The sequence below is a fragment of the Sitophilus oryzae genome, unplaced genomic scaffold (genome assembly GCF_002938485.1).
Source record: "Sitophilus oryzae breed Bouriz unplaced genomic scaffold, Soryzae_2.0 scaffold_1396_pilon_pilon, whole genome shotgun sequence".
Classification (NCBI taxonomy): Eukaryota; Metazoa; Arthropoda; class Insecta; order Coleoptera; family Curculionidae; genus Sitophilus; species Sitophilus oryzae.
Window position 1 is genome coordinate 1831750 of NW_022146055.1, and position 17508 is coordinate 1849257.

Genomic DNA, 17508 nt, shown 5'->3' on the forward strand with positions numbered 1-17508 from the left:
AATTTTTTTGTTAACTTTTGGATGTCCTGTATTGAAATCATCCCCTTTGCTGGACAAAAACATAAAATTTTAGAAAAAAGAAAAAAAAAAGAAAAATGTAGATTTACTTGAGGATCCTGATAGAACCATTTATCTTGTCCCGGCACTGCTAAATTCGGAGGAGGTGGCAAATTCGCCGCTTCGAAACCTGTATGTGACTGACTCTGTTTCACTGGGCCCGATTCTTCTTCCACACCGACCAGCTTCAACACAAAATCTTCGTGTAGCTTTTCAAATTCGGTATCCTCCACTCTTAAAAAGCTCATTTATAACAACAAATCGTTAAGTAGCGTTTGACAATAACCTTACTTATTTTCTGTGGTACGTGGGACTGTATGCTGCTGATCTTCTATGTGTTTGAACGGCGGTCCCTCCGATTTCGCTCTGATTCTGTTGGTGTTACCAGGGGGTTCTTTTAGAATTTTGTCTGTTGTATTTAAAAGTAGTGGTGGATGGTGATCCTCGTCTGGGGAGCTACTGTCGGATGGCACTTCTGAATTCTTTGAAGATAATATTGATTCCTACATACAACAGTAATCAGTAAATAATTAATAATTCTAAAAAGTCACTACTTAAATGAATTATCTTCTAATTGGGCATGCTAAATTATTAAATATTTAAAAATTTCTTTATATTACTTTAAAATCTTTTTATATTATTTGGAGTGTTTAAATTTTTTTAAAATAGCTGTTTATGTAACAAGTTGCGAAATGAATGTGTTTTAAGCACGGGACGCAAAATTGTCATTGTAATGCACTAATGTAATGTAATAAAACACTCTTCTCGCAACGAATTTCATACAAGATTTTTTTGCGAAAGCGGATAATTTGAGATTTTTATGCTAGTATTATTATTATTTACTTTTAAACATTTTTTAAATTGTTCTGGTAATCGGTTTCTAAGGCATTGTTTAATGACAAAGTTCTGTCAGGTTCAAACGTCGCCGTATTTCCTACAAAGTTTTGTGAAAAAATGAGTAATGACGAGTCTTTGGATATTCAACAAGCTGCTGAAACTGCGCTATCTATGTTAGTGCCCGAGAAGTCGAAAAACTTATACAAGACCACCTACAACAACTTTGAAAACTGGGTCAAAGAAAAGCATGTTGAGAATTGCACAAAAAAGGTATTGCTATTTCCTGAAGTTATCCACTACCTTAAAGCCGTCAACTCTGTGGAGTAAATATTCGATGCTCCCCACCATAATTTAACTGAACAGGAACGTAGATATTAGCAAATTCATAAATCTTATTGCATTTTTAAAAAGAAAAGCTTCCAGATATCAGGCAAAAAAATCAAAAATATTTACAAAACTGGAAATAGAACGCTTTATGAAAGAAGCCGATGACAAAAAATTCCTGTTAGCTAAAGTTGTCTTAATCGTTGAAGTATTTGGAGCATGTAGGAGTGAAGAAATCACGTTTTTGACCGTAGATGCCATTAAAGACTGTCAGTCATTTATTAGTGTGAAGATTCCGAATACAAAAACTCATTTTCCACGAGTTTATACGATTACTGAGGGACCAATAGATCGTATCAATTTCTTACATGTATTTCGTAAGTACGCAAAACTTCGACCACTCAATGTGACACATAAGCGATTTTTCCTGACGTATCGAAAAAATCAATGCTGTACCCTGCCAGTTGGAATCAATACAATTGGAGGTATGCCAAAAAAGATAGCGGAATTTATTGGACCCTCCAACGCCATTGAATACACTGGTCATTGTTTCCGGCGCAGCTCTGCAACAATGCTGGCAGATTCAGGAGCGGACATAACAGTTATAAAGCGACATGGTGGTTGGCGATCAAGCTTGGTTGCTGAAGGCTACATTGAAAATTCAATTGAACAGAAAACCGAAATAGCAAAAAGAATCATGGGATAGAAAGATACGCCAAACAAGAAATTAAAAGCAGTTCACGTAGAAGCAGAAGCTACCAGCATTGCCAGTACAAGAAATTTACTTATTCCGACTCCTACAACTTGCATTTCTCTTAGAGACGAAAAGTTGGATGCCTCTTGTATTCACTTTAATAATTTAAATAATTGTACCTTTAAGATTTATAATAAATAAATATTTTCATTGTTTCTAACGTTTCATTTTTTACTTTTAGGCACTAGTGCCTAATCAAATGTCATTTTTAGATACTAATGCCTAAAAGAACGCCATTTTGAATCTCAAATAAATATCAAAAACTGTCAATTTCGAAACGCTTTCACAAAAAATTAATTACGATGTTTGAAAAAAAATAGTATGTTCTATTCGGAGTAAGATTACTTTTTGTGCCTAGCGTGTAATGTCAAATACGCATACAGCCTCGCCACAAAAAAGATAATTTTAACTCCTAATAAAACGATATTCTATTCTTGATCAAAAGTAAATCCAAAAAGAATAATTTCTAATACAATGTTTTCCTTTACTATCCAGTATATAATTAGAAAAATTCAAAAATTACATTTTTAGGGGGTATAGATAAGAAAAACTTTATCCAACATATTGAACTACATAACTAAACTGATGGATGTTCCCTGTATTTTAGGAAACTGAAAAAATTATAAATGTAAAATTAAATTCTGAACTTTTCTCTGATATTACAGTCACCTATGTAAAGAAATTTTTGTAACTCACGACCCAAACTTGGTAACACACCCTGTATAATTCAATTTAATAAACAGTAAGCCTTTACAATACACTGTTTTTTGTTACCTCTATATTATGTTTATTGACGTCCGGTTCCTGTACTAGTGATATTGTAGACTTAGACGAAAACAACGGTGGATGGTTTTTCTGGGATATATGTTGTTGAGACGTGGATTTCTGCAGGCCTTCCTTTTTCGAACTACCCTTGCCCTCCAACTTAAACAAAAATGGATATATACATTTTTAAACTAAATAAATTATTTTTAAACTAATAAAACTTGTTACTTTTCGCCTTAAAATTAGCACAAAGCATTAATCATAGAGCAAATATCATAAACATCATAGCTCAACCAAAAAACGACAGAAAAACAATATACTAATTGAATTAAAATGACAGATAAAACTATGAGAGAAGGATGAAGTAAGAATTATTGTAAGGATTTCCAAAGATTTCGATACATATATAGTTTAGTTTGACAGTCGCTTGAGTAAGTCAAAGTAAGGGTTATTGTAGAATTGAATAAAATCGAGTACCAAGCCGACATCAAAAATTAATTTTTGAAAAGCAAATATCTAAAGGCAAATCACTGACAAGTTGGGTGGTGTATATGAATACTCTGCACATAATCTACCACCGGAAAATTGTGGGTAGCTGATTTTAAACATGCTTAAGATTACCAAATATTGCTAGATAAACGAACTAAAGTAACAAAAATAGGGAACTTGTATTCAATCAAGATTTAGGCATAAAAGGGCTCTCCGAGGTTATAGTATATGCTAACTTTGGAGGAAAACCTATTTTAATTACAATTTTAGAGGATCTGTTAGTACAGTTAGGATGAAATAAATTCAGGTCATGGCGCCAATTAATCAAAGTAGACAAAAGTTGAACACACAATTAACTGTGGACTGTTAATGGGGAGATAAGTACCTCCTAAAAGGCAAATAGTTCTATAACAGAAGAAGCAGAAGAAGACAATTTTGTTTTACCAAGGCAATGTACAATCGCACACCTCTGTGATTACCAGGGCGAAAATTCAAGGACTACTGTGTGATGACAAACGTTCGTATTAGCCAGATTTTGGTTCACAAGACTTCTTTCACTCTCAAGCTGGAAGTTCGGTCTAAAAGACTAAGCGCTCGGACTAAAGATTCCAAGGACTATTTTGCAAACGAAGAGAACTACTATTTTGACGGCTTCATGAGGTGGGAGCACTGTAAGGCGGCGTGCATAAGAATCAGATTATTTAACTTTGTAACAAAAATTAACCTAGTTTAAGAGTATTATTATTTAATTTTATTTAGTTTCGCTTTCCATCTTGGTATTTTAATAAACTGTAACGTTTTTAGATCGTTACATGTATTTTTTATATATAATATATGATGTCTGGCGTATCATCACCGGATTCCCTATCTTTCAGGCCGGATAATTTATTTGACGCGCTTGGCGTAATTTTTACGTTCTCTAGTCCACAACCCTGTTATCGTTTGACACAACCCTGTTATCGCTCTGTGGAGGCGCTGTCAACATCGCTTCTGTCAACTCTCTGTGCTGTGGACTCACTTTTGCTTTTAGCGCTCTGTAGCCTAACCTAACCATCCCGGCTTTTAGAAACGGTAATTATTTAAATCTTGCTGTATAATCTGAATCAGCTGCTATTTCAAAGCAACAGGTAAAGATGAAATATTATCCTTTTAGATTCGATATTATTACTGCATATTTTTAGGATAGAGTTTTGGATGTCCCAACTTAACTTGTATTTGTATTTTGCTGGCACGTTTTTGCTTGGCACTTTTCTTTTGTCCTCCAGAATGTTACATGGAAGAAAGGACAGTTTCTTTGATTATTATTGAGCCCTCGGGAAGTGTTTCGAGGTAGGTTTATTTTGTTTATTAGATCTTGTTTGGTTCTAAACAAGAGTTTCGTATTTTTAGGGTCTTATGGACGTACATTGTCTTATGAACGTACATTGTCTTATGGACGTACATTATCTTATGGACGGACTGTGTCCAAGGTACGGGTAGTGTTCCCCTGTACTGTTATCTTATGGACGGACTGTGTCCAAGGTATGGGCAGGTGTCCCATATCTATGTATTGATTCCAAGGTTACGGACATTATCCAAGGTCCTAGTAGTGTTCCAAGGTACGGGTAGTGTCCCCATATTGCCACAGTATGGATACAGCGTAAGCCCCATGCTGCTTCGCTCCCATTTCTAAGCCTAGTCAGTAGCTACGGCTGTATTGATTCATGGTGTCCTCATTCTGGCCCCTTTTGTTGTTTTGGCCAACAGGATCGCCGACAGACAGTACAGAGATATGAGCCCACTTCACGCTGCTACTCTTTGAAACAGGATTGCCTCAAGAACAGCTAAGTGTAGATTTAGGTTCTGGTTTTCAGTCGAGTTTCAGTCTTAACGTACATTTTATATAATATCGTACAGACTATATTTAGTGGTTAGATTATTAAGAACATTTATGTCGATTTAGTTGTTTCAATATGATTTAGATTTTAGATTTCATTACATTACGCCTTGTAATAGTATTACTTTCTATAGATATTATTATTACGCTATATTAACAGATGAATAACCAGACATAGATTCTAGAATCTACAGGTTGCAACATATCAGATTTAACACCGCATAAAATTTAACAATTTAAATAAAGTAATGCTACCTTTCTTATATTTTCTATAACGTTACATGCATTGTATTTTTTCATAGTCTTTTCACAGAACATATTTAATATTATTTACATACAAAGCTTTACTCGACATATAACAACTATAATAATTATTAAAATTGTACAATGCTATTTACCATCAGGATACATGATGAATGAATATAGTCACTTGTTTTAAGTAATAAACAACTGTGTTTTCTTTCTCTGTTCAAGCCTGGCGCCCAATATTTATAATTTCGAGTTATTGTTAATTAGTTCTTTCCAGTGAAATACCTTATCCACGATTGCTCTACCAACGAAAAGCTGCCGTTCGCAGTGGTAATAAAGTGGTAAGTTTATATAAAACGCTGCAAAACTGCACTCTAAAAACAAACTTGTGTAGCTTTTAGATAATACGCTGTTAATCAGAGTTATTGGTATTTTTGATGAACTTGTGAATAAATCATTTGATTGTTTCAATCACCTAAATAAGTGCATTTTTAAATTGTTTATTAGAATAAGTATAGAATATATTTAAATAAGTATAGAATATATTTGAATATATTGTTACGGATTCCGTGGGTCCACTATTTAAACTCACGATAAAATACTTAACGAATTTATTTGTTTCACTCTGTACACACAACTTATACTATTTACAACACAACTTATGCAACTACTATTACTCTAACGGTATTTCGCGGTATTTTCAAACTTCAGACTTCAGACTATCTTCAGACTTCAAACTTTAAACTTGTCCAACTGTCAAAGCGCGGGCCTTATATACCCCCTGGCGGTTGTTTCTAGATTTTTCTAAAGAATTCTATAATTTTCTTTACTTTCTGGCGAATGCGCCAGGTTCCTCAATGCACGATTTTTTTTTGCAGTATGCAGTTATGCAACCAGTAATACACCTTGACATTGCCCCCTTCTCAAATTTGATCGTCCCGATCAAGGTTTCCTGTCTGGTATCTCTTCAATCGATCCAGATGAACTACTTTCATCTTACTTCTAGGGCTGCGTTGAATCCGATACACAACATCATTTATCCTCTTGATGACTGTATAAGGACCTTCCCAGCTGGAGTTAACTTTGGGGACCTCCCTTTCTTGCGCTGTGGGTTATATAACCATACCATATCGTCCTGTTGAAATCCCGTAGAATTAGCTCTGAGGTCGTAACGAGCTTTCATCCGGTCACTGGCTAGCGTAATCTTACTTCTCACGGCCTTATGAATTCCCAATAACCTTTCCTTCAGTTCATCCGCGTAGTCCTCTACGTTCGTGGTGCTGTCGTCTGGTGATCCGAACACCAAGTCACAAGGCAACCGTAATTCTCGACCAAATAAAATCTTCGATGGTGAAAGTCCGGTGGTGTTGTGAACTGCACTTCTATATGCCATTAGGAATAGTGGTATATGCTGATCCCAATCTCTTTGATGTTCATCCACCATTTTCGAGAGATGTTCTTCAATGGTCTTATTGAATCTCTCGACCATCCCATCAGACTGCGGATGTAAAGCTGTTGTCCTAGTCTTGTGAATACCAAGCAGATCACACATCTTCTGGAACAGTCTTGACTCGAAGTTCCTTCCTTGGTCAGTGTGAAGCTCTAAAGGAATTCCAAATCTACTGAAGACATTATTGACTAATACTTCAGCTACAGTCGATGCTTCTTGGTTTGGAATGGCAAAAACTTCTGGCCATTTACTGAAATAATCCATCGCCACTAAAACGTACTTGTTGCCCTTGTGCGTTTCAGGGAATGGGCCTGCAATGTCAACAGCGATTCTTTCGAATGGCAGTCCAACGTTATATTGTTTCATTTTTCCCCTAGATCGAGTGGTTGGTTCTTGGCTGGCTGCACAAATTTTACATTGTCGACACCATTTCTTGACATCTTCGCAATAATCCACCCAGTAAAAGCGATCTCTCAGCTTGCTCAAGGTCTTGTTTACCCCAAGATGGGCTCCAGTTTTACCACCGTGAATTTCTTCCAATACCTGGGTAACTTTCTTCCTTGGTACAGTAACTGAGTTGTTACTGTCCTGCCATCCGCACTTTCCCACGTGCGCTTTAACAATCCATTCTCAATAACCAGTGAATTCCACTGAGCCCAGAGAGCTTTGAAAACGAGCCCTCTGTTTGCAATATCCTGCCACGGTGGTCTCTCGCCGTTACCTTCCTTGAGCCGTAGTATTGCTCCGATGTCTGGATCTTCCATTTGGTCGTTCCTCAATTGTGTCGTCGTCCACTGTTCATCGGTTCCAAGCTTAAAACTCCTTATCATGACAGTAATTTCACGTTGTTCCGTTTTACTGCAGTGCTTACAATCGATTTGACAGGGTCTTCTGGATAAACCGTCTGCGTTACCATGCATCTTTCCAGCACGATGTTGGATGGTAAAGTGATACTGCTGGAGCTTCTCGAGCCATCGTGCTATTTGACCTTCAGGTTGTTTCATCTCCATAAGCCATTTGAGAGCCGCATGATCTGTCCTAATTAAAAATTCTTGGCCATACAGGTATTTATGAAAATGATCAACTGCCTTCACAATTGCTAGCAGCTCCTTCCGGGTAACGCAGTAATTCCTTTCTGGTTTAGATAGAACTCGACTGTAATATTCTATCACTCGTTCTTCGCCATCTTGCACTTGTGATAGCACTGCACCGATGCCGATGTTGCTGGCGTCGGTATCCAGGATATACCTCCCTTGTTGTTATGGCAAAGAATATTATAGTTTTAAGAAATCTCGTGTGGAAGCTTTAGTGATTTGTCACACGGTGGCGCTTTTGAACATAATCGAAGCCTGAAAATGCTAATATTTTAAATTTTGAGGACTACGCGCGGCGATATTTCGTACGGTGTTGCCAAAACATATTTTATTTCTCGATATTTAAAGAAAGTTCAACACGTATTGATTATATATTTCGTATATTCGATAGTACATGAGGCATCCTAAGGCTATGAAAAAAAAACGTAGCTATGAAAATAAAATTTTAGATTTTTAATTTTTTTGTACCTTCTAATAAAAATTACTTCTATTCCAATAAAAAATTAACTAGTATGATTATGTGTTATCTGTGTTAGTATTAGGAAACTGGAGTAAATACGGAGAATATTAATTCGTTCTCTAAGATGAGCACTACTAAGTAACTTTTTAAAATTCGACCCATAAGGGGGTGTTATTAGATAAAGGGACGTAATTATACATAAAAAATCTGTACCTACTAGGAGTATGAACTTTTGCACAGATGTGGCGCATTTGAACATTGATAAGCGATTTTTGGAAATGTATAGCCTAAGGGTAGTGAAACTGGGGGGTGAAATTTTGTACAAAAAGTGTTAGTTCTAGGAGTATGAAATTTTGTAAGAGTTTCCTTAAGTGACGAAAGTGAGTATCCAGAAGCTAATTTTTGACTTTGACATTCATTCCCTAGAAATAAGGGATGAAATTTGTACAAAAATTTGTTACAATCGGTTTTAGAAGTATGAAATTCTGCACAGACGTTCCTTATGTAACGTAATTTAGCACTAAGTAGCACTTTTTGGAAATTCGCCCTCTCAGGGTGTGTGAAATGAGGGGTGAACGTTCTGAAACAATTCTGTTGAAGGAATATGAAAATTTGCACAGAGGTTCCTTATGTAGCGTAATTGAATAATTAGAGTGATTTTTGGAATTCATTCCTTAAGGGGTAAAACTAGGGGTGAAAATTTGTATAATTTTTTATGTAAAATCCGTTCTAGAACTAGGAGTATGACATTCTGTTCAGAGGTCCCTAAAATGATGAAAGTGAGTACCTAGAAGCGAATTTTAGGCATGCATCCCCTAAAAATAAGGGATGAAAATTTGTACAAAAATTTGTTAAAATCGGTTTTAGAAGTATGAATTTTGCAGACGTTCCTTATGTAACGTAATTTAGCACTAAGAAGCAATTTTTGGAAATTCGCCCTCTAAGGGTGTGAAATGAGGGGTGAACGTTCTGAAACAATTCTGTTGAAGGAATATGAAAATTTGCACAGAGGTTCCTTATGTAGCGTAATTGAATAATTAGAGTGATTTTTGGAATTCATTCCTTAAGGGGGTAAAACTAGGGGTGAAATTTTGTATAATTTTTTATGTAAAATCCGTTCTAGGATTAGGAGTATGAAATTCTGTTCAGAGGTCCCTTAAATGATGAAAGTGAGTACCTAGAAGCGAATTTTAGGCATGCATCCCCTAAAAAATAAGGGATGAAAATTTGTACAAAAATTTGTTAAAATCGGTTTTAGAAGTATGAATTTTGCAGACGTTCCTTATGTAACGTAATTTAGCACTAAGAAGCAATTTTTGGAAATTCGCCCTCTAAGGGTGTGAAATGAGGGGTGAACGTTCTGAAACAATTCTCTTGAAGGAATATGAAATTTGCACAGAGGTTCCTTATGTAGCGTAATTGAATAATTAGAGTGATTTTTGGAATTCATTCCTTAAGGGGGTAAAACTAGGGGTGAAAATTTGTATAATTTTTTATGTAAAATCCGTTCTAGGACTAGTAGTATGAAATTATGTTCAGAGGTCCCTTAAATGATGAAAGTGAGTACCTAGAAGTGAATTTTAGGCATGCATCCCCTAAAAAATAAGGGATGAAAATTTGTAGAAAAATTTGTTAAAATCGGTTTTAGAAGTATGAATTTTGCAGACTTTCCTTATGTAACGTAATTTAGCACTAAGAAGCAATTTTTGGAAATTCGCCCTCTAAGGGTGTGAAATGAGGGGTTGAACGTTCTGGAACAATAAATTCTGTTCAAGGAATATGAGAATTTGCACAGAGGTTTATTATGTAGCGTAATTGAATAATTAGAGCGATTTTTGGAATTCATTCCTTAAGGGGATAAAACTAAGGGTAAAAATTTGTATAATTTTTATGTAAAATCCGTTCTAGGACTAGGAATATGCAATTTTGTACAGAGGTCCCTTAAGTGATGAAAGTGAGTACCCAGAAGAAAATTTTGGACATGCACCCTCTAAAAAATAAGCACTCCCTATAAAACAATTAAAATAAAAAAAAATTACTAGAAAATAAAAAAAAAGTTGGGGTGGACCACTCTTATCACTTAGGGGTATAAAAAATAGATAACCTGGGAATAGGTTGTGACCAAACCAAACCAGACCTACTGAATATACATATAAATTTTATCAAAATCGGTCTAGCTGTTTCTGGAGATGGTAACAAAAAATTAAAAACAACCCCTATTAAAAAATAGGGGATGATGATGGAACGGTGAAAATTTAGGTTATTTGTATTTTTTAATGCCAACTAAAAAAATAAAAACATTTCTTCTTTTCAAAAATAAAAATGAGGGTGGGCTACCCTCTCGGCTACCCTAACCACATAAGGGTATAAAAATAGATAACAACCTATTCTTAGACGTACTGAATATACATATAAAATTTCATCAAAATCGGTCAAGCCGTTTCGGAGATGATAACAAAAACTTAAAAAAGCAACCCCTATTAAAAAATAGGGGGATGATGGTAGAACGTTGAAAATTTAGGGTTGTTTGTATTTTTTAATGCCAAATAAAAATTAAAATATTTTTCTTCAAAAATAAAAAAAATGGGGTGGGCTACCCTGATCACTTAAGGGTATAAAAAATAGATAACAAACTATTTTCAGACCTACTCAATATACATAATAAAACGTCATCAAAATCGGCCAAGCCGTTTCGAAGATGGTAACAAAAAAACAACCCCTATTAGAAAATAGGGGATGATGGTAGAACGGTGAAAATTTAGAGTTGTTTGTATTTTTAAGGCCAAATAAAAAAATATCTTTTTTTTCAAAAATAAAAAAATGAGGGTGGGCTACCCCCTCGGCTACCCTTATCACTTAAGGGTATAAGAATAGATAACAACCTATTCTGAGACGTACTGAATATACATATAAAATTTTATCAAAATCGGTCAAGCCGTTTCGGAGATGGTAACAAAAAACTTAAAAAACAACCCCTACTAAAAATAGGGGATGATGGTAGAGCGGTGAAAATTTAGGGTTGTTTGTATTTTTTAATGCCAAATAAAAAAAATTAAAATATTTTTTTTTCAAAAAATAAAAAAAATGGGGGTGGGCTATCCTTATCACTTAAGGGTATAAAAAATATATAACAACCTATTTTCAGACCTACTCAATATACATATAAAATTTCATCAAAATCGGCCGTTTCGGAGATGGCAACAAAAAAAAAACAACCCCTATTAAAAATAGGGGATGATAGCAGAACGGTGAAAATTTAGGGTTGTTTGTATTTCTTAATGCCAAATAAAAAAATAAAAACATTTTTTTCTTTTCAAAAACTAAAAAAAATGAGGGTGGGCTACCCTCTCGGCTACCCTTATCAGTTAAGGGTATAAAAATAGATAACAACCTATTCTTAGACGTACTGAATATACATATAAAATTTTATCAAAATCGGTTAAGCCGTTTCGGGGATAGTAACACAAAATTAAAACAACCCCTATTAAAAAAATAGGGATGAAGGTAGAACGGTGAAAATTTAGTGTTGTTTGTATTTTTAATGCCAAATAAAAAAATATTTTTTTTTCACAAAATAAAAAAAAATTGGGGTGGACTACCCTTATCACTTAAGGGTATAAAAAATATACGTATAACTACCTATTCTCAGACCTAGTGAATATACATATAAAATTTCATCAAAATCGGTTAAGCCGTTTCGGAGGAGTACGGTAACCAAAACCACCCAAAACTGTAACACGGGAATTATATAGATAATATCATATGAAAACTGCGGAGTGCGGAGTGCGGAGAGCGGAGAGCGGAGAGCGGAAAGACTGATTATAGCAATAGATGAAATTTAAAACTATAATTTAAAACTATTCAAGAAAGTACACACAAAACAAGGCAACGCCGCGCGTCTATTCGTTCAATTCCGAGCAAAATAGCGAGGCCCCACGAAGTTGGGGCCTCGCTCGCCAAAGCGAGGCCCCATCGACAGGTCAGATTTTGATGCGAGACGAGACTTCTAGGGTATTAAGATATTCTTTGGTTATGGATAGGCTAAAATAGGACTTGAACATAAAGCCGCCTTAAGTCTTCCAAAGGCTACATCACAATCGGTGTTCCATTCGTAGCCGACTTCATCACCTGTAAGTCTATGTAAGGGTGCAGCTATATTGGCAAATCCCTTGACAAATCTTCTGTAATAGGTGCATAAACCCAGAAAACTTCTAAGTTCATGTTTGTCGCGAGGTTTAGGCCAATCCTTGATCGCAGCGATTTTCTTCTGGTCGGTGTAAATTCCGTCTGCCGAGACTACATGACCCAAGAATTCCACTTGTCGCTGGAATAAGCTACACTTCTTCGGGTTCAAGTACAGGTGAGCATTCCGTATGCGGCCAAAGACTTCTTCTAAATTTCGCAAATGCTCCTCAAAAGTTCTTCCCATAACCAATACATCGTCGAGGTAAACCAAGCACGTTTTCCAAGTTAATCCTCTTAACACCACCTCCATGAGACGTTCGAAAGTGGCTGGAGCATTGCATAATCCAAACGGCATGACCTTGAATTGGTATAGTCCGTTTCCTGTAGAAAAAGCCGTCTTTTCTTTGTCTTCCTCGTCCAGACCAACTTGCCAGTATCCACTCTTTAAGTCGAGAGTGGAGAACCAGCACGAACCTGCCAGTGTGGTTAACGTGTCGTCTATACGTGGCAGTGGGTAGCTGTCCTTCTTAGTGACGTCATTGAGCTTCCGATAGTCCACGCAGAATCGTGTACTACCATCTTTCTTCGTCACCAAAACAACAGGAGATGACCATGGACTCGATGATTCTTCGATAACTCCATCTTCTAGCATCTTATCTACCATTGTCTCCATTTCTTGTTGTTTGGAAAGGGGCACCCTTCTAGGACGTTGTCGAATCGGCTGAGCATGACCAGTATTAATCCGGTGCTTCACAAAATCCGTTTTCCACTGTTATTTTTCTCAAAAATACCGCCATGCTTTCGCAGGAACTGCTTAGCCTTCTGTTTCTCCTCATATGTTAGGTGATCCCATGGCTGTTCTAGATGTTTTAGTGTTTCTTTGGATGCCATTTGTGTAACAGCTGACGACACTTCATCACATCGGGTGACACTTCTTACAGGTTCGCAGATGGCTATCTTGTCACCTTTTTGAATCTTGACACAATTCGGGAAAACATTCGCAATTCTGATCGGTATATTCTTGTCGGTGTTCACCAATGACTTTCCTACTAAGTACCTATCTTGTTTCTTGTCGCCACTTTTTACCAGTCCAACACAGCACCCAGCGATTTTCTCCACTTTACCGAATACGATCTTCTCGGTATTACCAGGTATCACCACAGTTTCCGCTGATCTTACATCCATTCTGCCTGGTCCCTCGTCTGGAGATAACATGAACTCTTCATATCCAATATTTAAGATATTTCTCTGGTGATCGAACGAAAATCCATGTTGACGAATCATATCCATGCCCAAGATGAAGTCATCTTCAATATCTGCCACTAAGACGCTATGCTGAAACTTCAAATTTCCTAACTTCAGTTCGACGATAGCCTTTCCCCGTGCAACGGCCATTTCCCCCGTAACTGTACGTAAACACACTCTTCTTCCCAGAGACATCAGCTTCAATCCTTGCACTGAGTTAGCCCGCACCAACGATACCATAGCGCCAGTATCCACAGTCATTCGAATTCCCTTTCCATTGACTTTCCCGTCGATCACCAAGCTGTCAGCGGTTGTTCCTAGACTCCTAATGGAAAAAATCCTGGGGGCTCTGTTCTCCCCAGTCAATACTCGCCCCTTAGTATTGACTGATTTTAGTTTTCCTGGTGCCTACGTTCTCTGGATGCTGAACGGGATCGCATGAACGCGGCAATCCCGTTTGATGTGGCCATTCCTGCCACATCTATAGCACCTTATGTCCTGGGATCTTCTCTGGTTCTCTGTCTGGTTATTGTTGATTCCCTTGTTTATTAGTAGCTCACATAGTTTGTCGAATTTTCTACACATCTCCTCCAAACTTCTGTGGGTACTCTCGGGCTGTTCCTCTACCGTACCGATCTTATCTTCGGTCTAGGATGGCGCTAAAAGCAGCTTCGATTTCCAGCGCCCTGACCAGTGCTTCGCTGCTGGTAGAAAATCGGGATATTTGCAGCGCCCTCTGTAATTCGTTGTTCCTCAGTCCGCTGATAAAGCACTGAGCAGCGAGTTCCTCCTAAATCCTTCCGGTGCTTCAGGATACGCTAGGTGTACCAGCCGACGTAAGTCTGCTTCAAATTCCTGCAGACTCTCTCCGGACCTCTGCAGGCGTGTCTTGATCTGAGCCTGGTAAAGTTGGCGTCGATGTTGGTCGCCATATCTTCTGTCCAGTGCAGCGACCAAAGTTTGGTATTCCTGCTGTTGGGCTGCAGGAATAGTTTGCAACAGTTCCAGGGCCACGCAGCGCGATGACAAGTGCCGCTGCTTTCTCCTGGTCAGTCCATCCGTTGGCAGCGGCGGCTGCTTCAAACTGACGGTGGTACATTGTCCATGTCGTTTGTCCATCGTAGGTCGGGGCCTTAAGGTTCGCTGTTCCTTGAACGCCAGGTGTCTTTACTTGTACCTTGGTCTTCTGTAGGTCCATCTCCAATCTTTCTATCTTCTGCTGAAGGCGTTTCTCAAGATCTTCTACGGTTTCTTGAAGTTGATTTTCCTGCCGTTTTTCCAGGTCTTCAAAATTCTTCTGTAGTCGAAATTCCTGATTTTCCAAAGTTTTCTTAAGACGGTCCTGATCTTCAAATTTTTCTTTCTGGCGACGCACTTCTAAATCTTCAACAATTTTCTCCAACCGTTCTTGTCTAATTCCTTGATTTTCTAAAATTTTCTGAATACGGTCCTGTTCTTCTTGTCTTTCTTTTGACGTCGCTCCTCCAAACGAATTTCCAAATTACCCAGTATTTTCTCAAGCCGGTCCTGTTCTTCTTGTTTCTCTTGTTGTCGTTGAACTTTCAAATCTTCGAAAATGTTCTCAAGCCGGTCCTGTTCTTGTTGACGTCGTAGTTTTTCCTCTTCCTTTTCTCTTTCTAATCGGGCCTCGCTCTTCTTCTCGTTCTTTACGGAGTCTTTCTTGATCTTCTGCCTTCTCTCTTCTCATATTCTCCATAAAATCGCCCAATAATTTGCTTACTTCCTCCATTTTCTTCGCTTGTTCCCTTGTACCAACCATAAAAATACTCTAATTCGGTCTAAAAATCTTCCAATCCACTTAATTTCTGCTTAAAATCCTCTTGAATCCCACTTCTGACACCAATTGTTACGGATTCCGTGGGTCCACTATTTAAACTCACGATAAAATACTTAACGAATTTATTTGTTTCACTCTGTACACACAACTTATACTATTTACAACACAACTTATGCAACTACTATTACTCTAACGGTATTTCGCGGTATTTTCAAACTTCAGAATATCTTCAGACTTGACTTCAAACTTTAAACTTGTCCAACTGTCAAAGCGCGGGCCTTATATACCCCCTGGCGGTTGTTTCTAGATTTTTCTAAAGAATTCTATAATTTTCTTTACTTTCTGGCGAATGCGCCAGGTTCCTCAATGCATGTTGCGATTTTTTAGCAGTATGCAGTTATGCAACCAGTAATACACCTTGACAATATTTAAAATAAGTAAAATAAAAAAATAATATACAGGGTATCCGATTTAAAAAAAAACATAAGTTTGGGTCATCTTTCAAGAATATCAGCTCCAAGCGAAAATCCAGTTATGCCACTAAATTCTAAGTGAAAAACTCTATGACACTCACCTTTTCAATAAGTTATAAGAACCGAAAGACGAAGGGGATCGAAAAAATGCAACATTTTCAAATTCGCCTTGTACTTCAGGAAGTAAAAGGGCTAGGACAAATCTGTGTGTAGCATCCTTAGTGTGCGAACACAGTGCAAGCAGGTTTGCCGCTTTCTGGTAGCCAGCGCCAATCTGGGCACCTATTCTTGACATCGTTCGCAATTTTGCGTATACGCATCACGTGTATTGTTATAAACAGGGTATCCCAGAAATAAGTGCAAGTATTTTAAAGGCTGGTAGATCTCGATAAAAGAAACATATTTTCTCTTTATCGTTTTTCAAATAAGTCCAAAATAACGGAGTTATTTTACTTTGAAAATTTCCAAAAAAAATATTTTTCTAAAATTTTGAGAACCACTAGATCTTTTCTGGATTTTCTTTCTTGTAACTTTAATCTACTACCTATGTTGCCATATTATCAAGAAATTATTTTCTTTAAATAAAAACTAAAAAAATTCCAAAAAATTTTCAAAAATTCCGAATTTTCAGAAAAAATATTTAGAAAAAACCTCATTGGCGTGTTTCTGGGGTTGAACTATACTACCAGTTAAGTATAAAATACTTGCACTTATTTCTGGGACACCCTGTATATGGGTACATCGTAGCGCCGCGCCGCGCCGCCTCGCGGTTATAACCTTGAAAAATTAAAGCGTGTTATCAAATCGGCTAGTTCACAGTGAAAGCAGGCAGATGGCAGGCAGGCACCGTCAACCAGCGTTCATCGGCGTTCTCGCTTTTACCGGAACGAAAATTTATTTATTTCTGCTTTTGCACGCGCCGACGGCACACAGAGGGTATTAAGAACTAAAAGTTGGCCAAAATTATGTTTTATGATTTTTTTGCTTTTTTGCTTGTAATATTAATTATTAATTAGAGGAGAGGTTGCTAATATGGAACCCCATTTTGTTTTTCCTACACAATATTTTTTCCTCTACTCTGAAACCCTTTCCACCGATCAAATAGGGCCATTCTGTGCAAAATCAAGCAATTGGATGAGGATGCTAGAACAAGAAAGTAATTTGTATATTATAGACGATATTTGAGCGAGGATGGGTGTTATAGGGTAAAGACTATTTCCTTTAAGAATCTATTTAAATCAATGTTTTTTTGGCAGTGGCAAATATTGGCAAGATTTTTGTACATATTCCAAAGCTGGAGACTTTAAGCATTGAACGGATACTAATTTCCATGCGGAATATTGCCGAATAGTCTTACACCTTATAAAAATGCCTCTGATTTTTTAAATATAAAACATTATAAAGAAATAGAATAGAAGAAAACGTTATTTGATAGTCAACTTACGACTTAAA

The 17508-nt window shown here is 37.0% G+C and overlaps 1 protein-coding gene across 2 annotated transcripts in view; it reads right to left on the minus strand.

Annotated features, from left to right (window-relative positions):
• Positions 1-17508, minus strand: part of LOC115875824 (GIGYF family protein CG11148) — a 52690-nt gene that overhangs the window by 27293 nt on the left and 7889 nt on the right. For both annotated transcript variants that reach the window (XM_030891347.1, XM_030891348.1), the window contains exons 6-8: positions 2747-2896; positions 349-560; positions 108-291 (exon numbers count right to left, since the gene is read on the minus strand). In XM_030891347.1, the coding sequence (XP_030747207.1) occupies positions 108-291; positions 349-560; positions 2747-2896 (546 nt within the window). The remainder of the gene's footprint in view (positions 1-107; positions 292-348; positions 561-2746; positions 2897-17508) is intronic.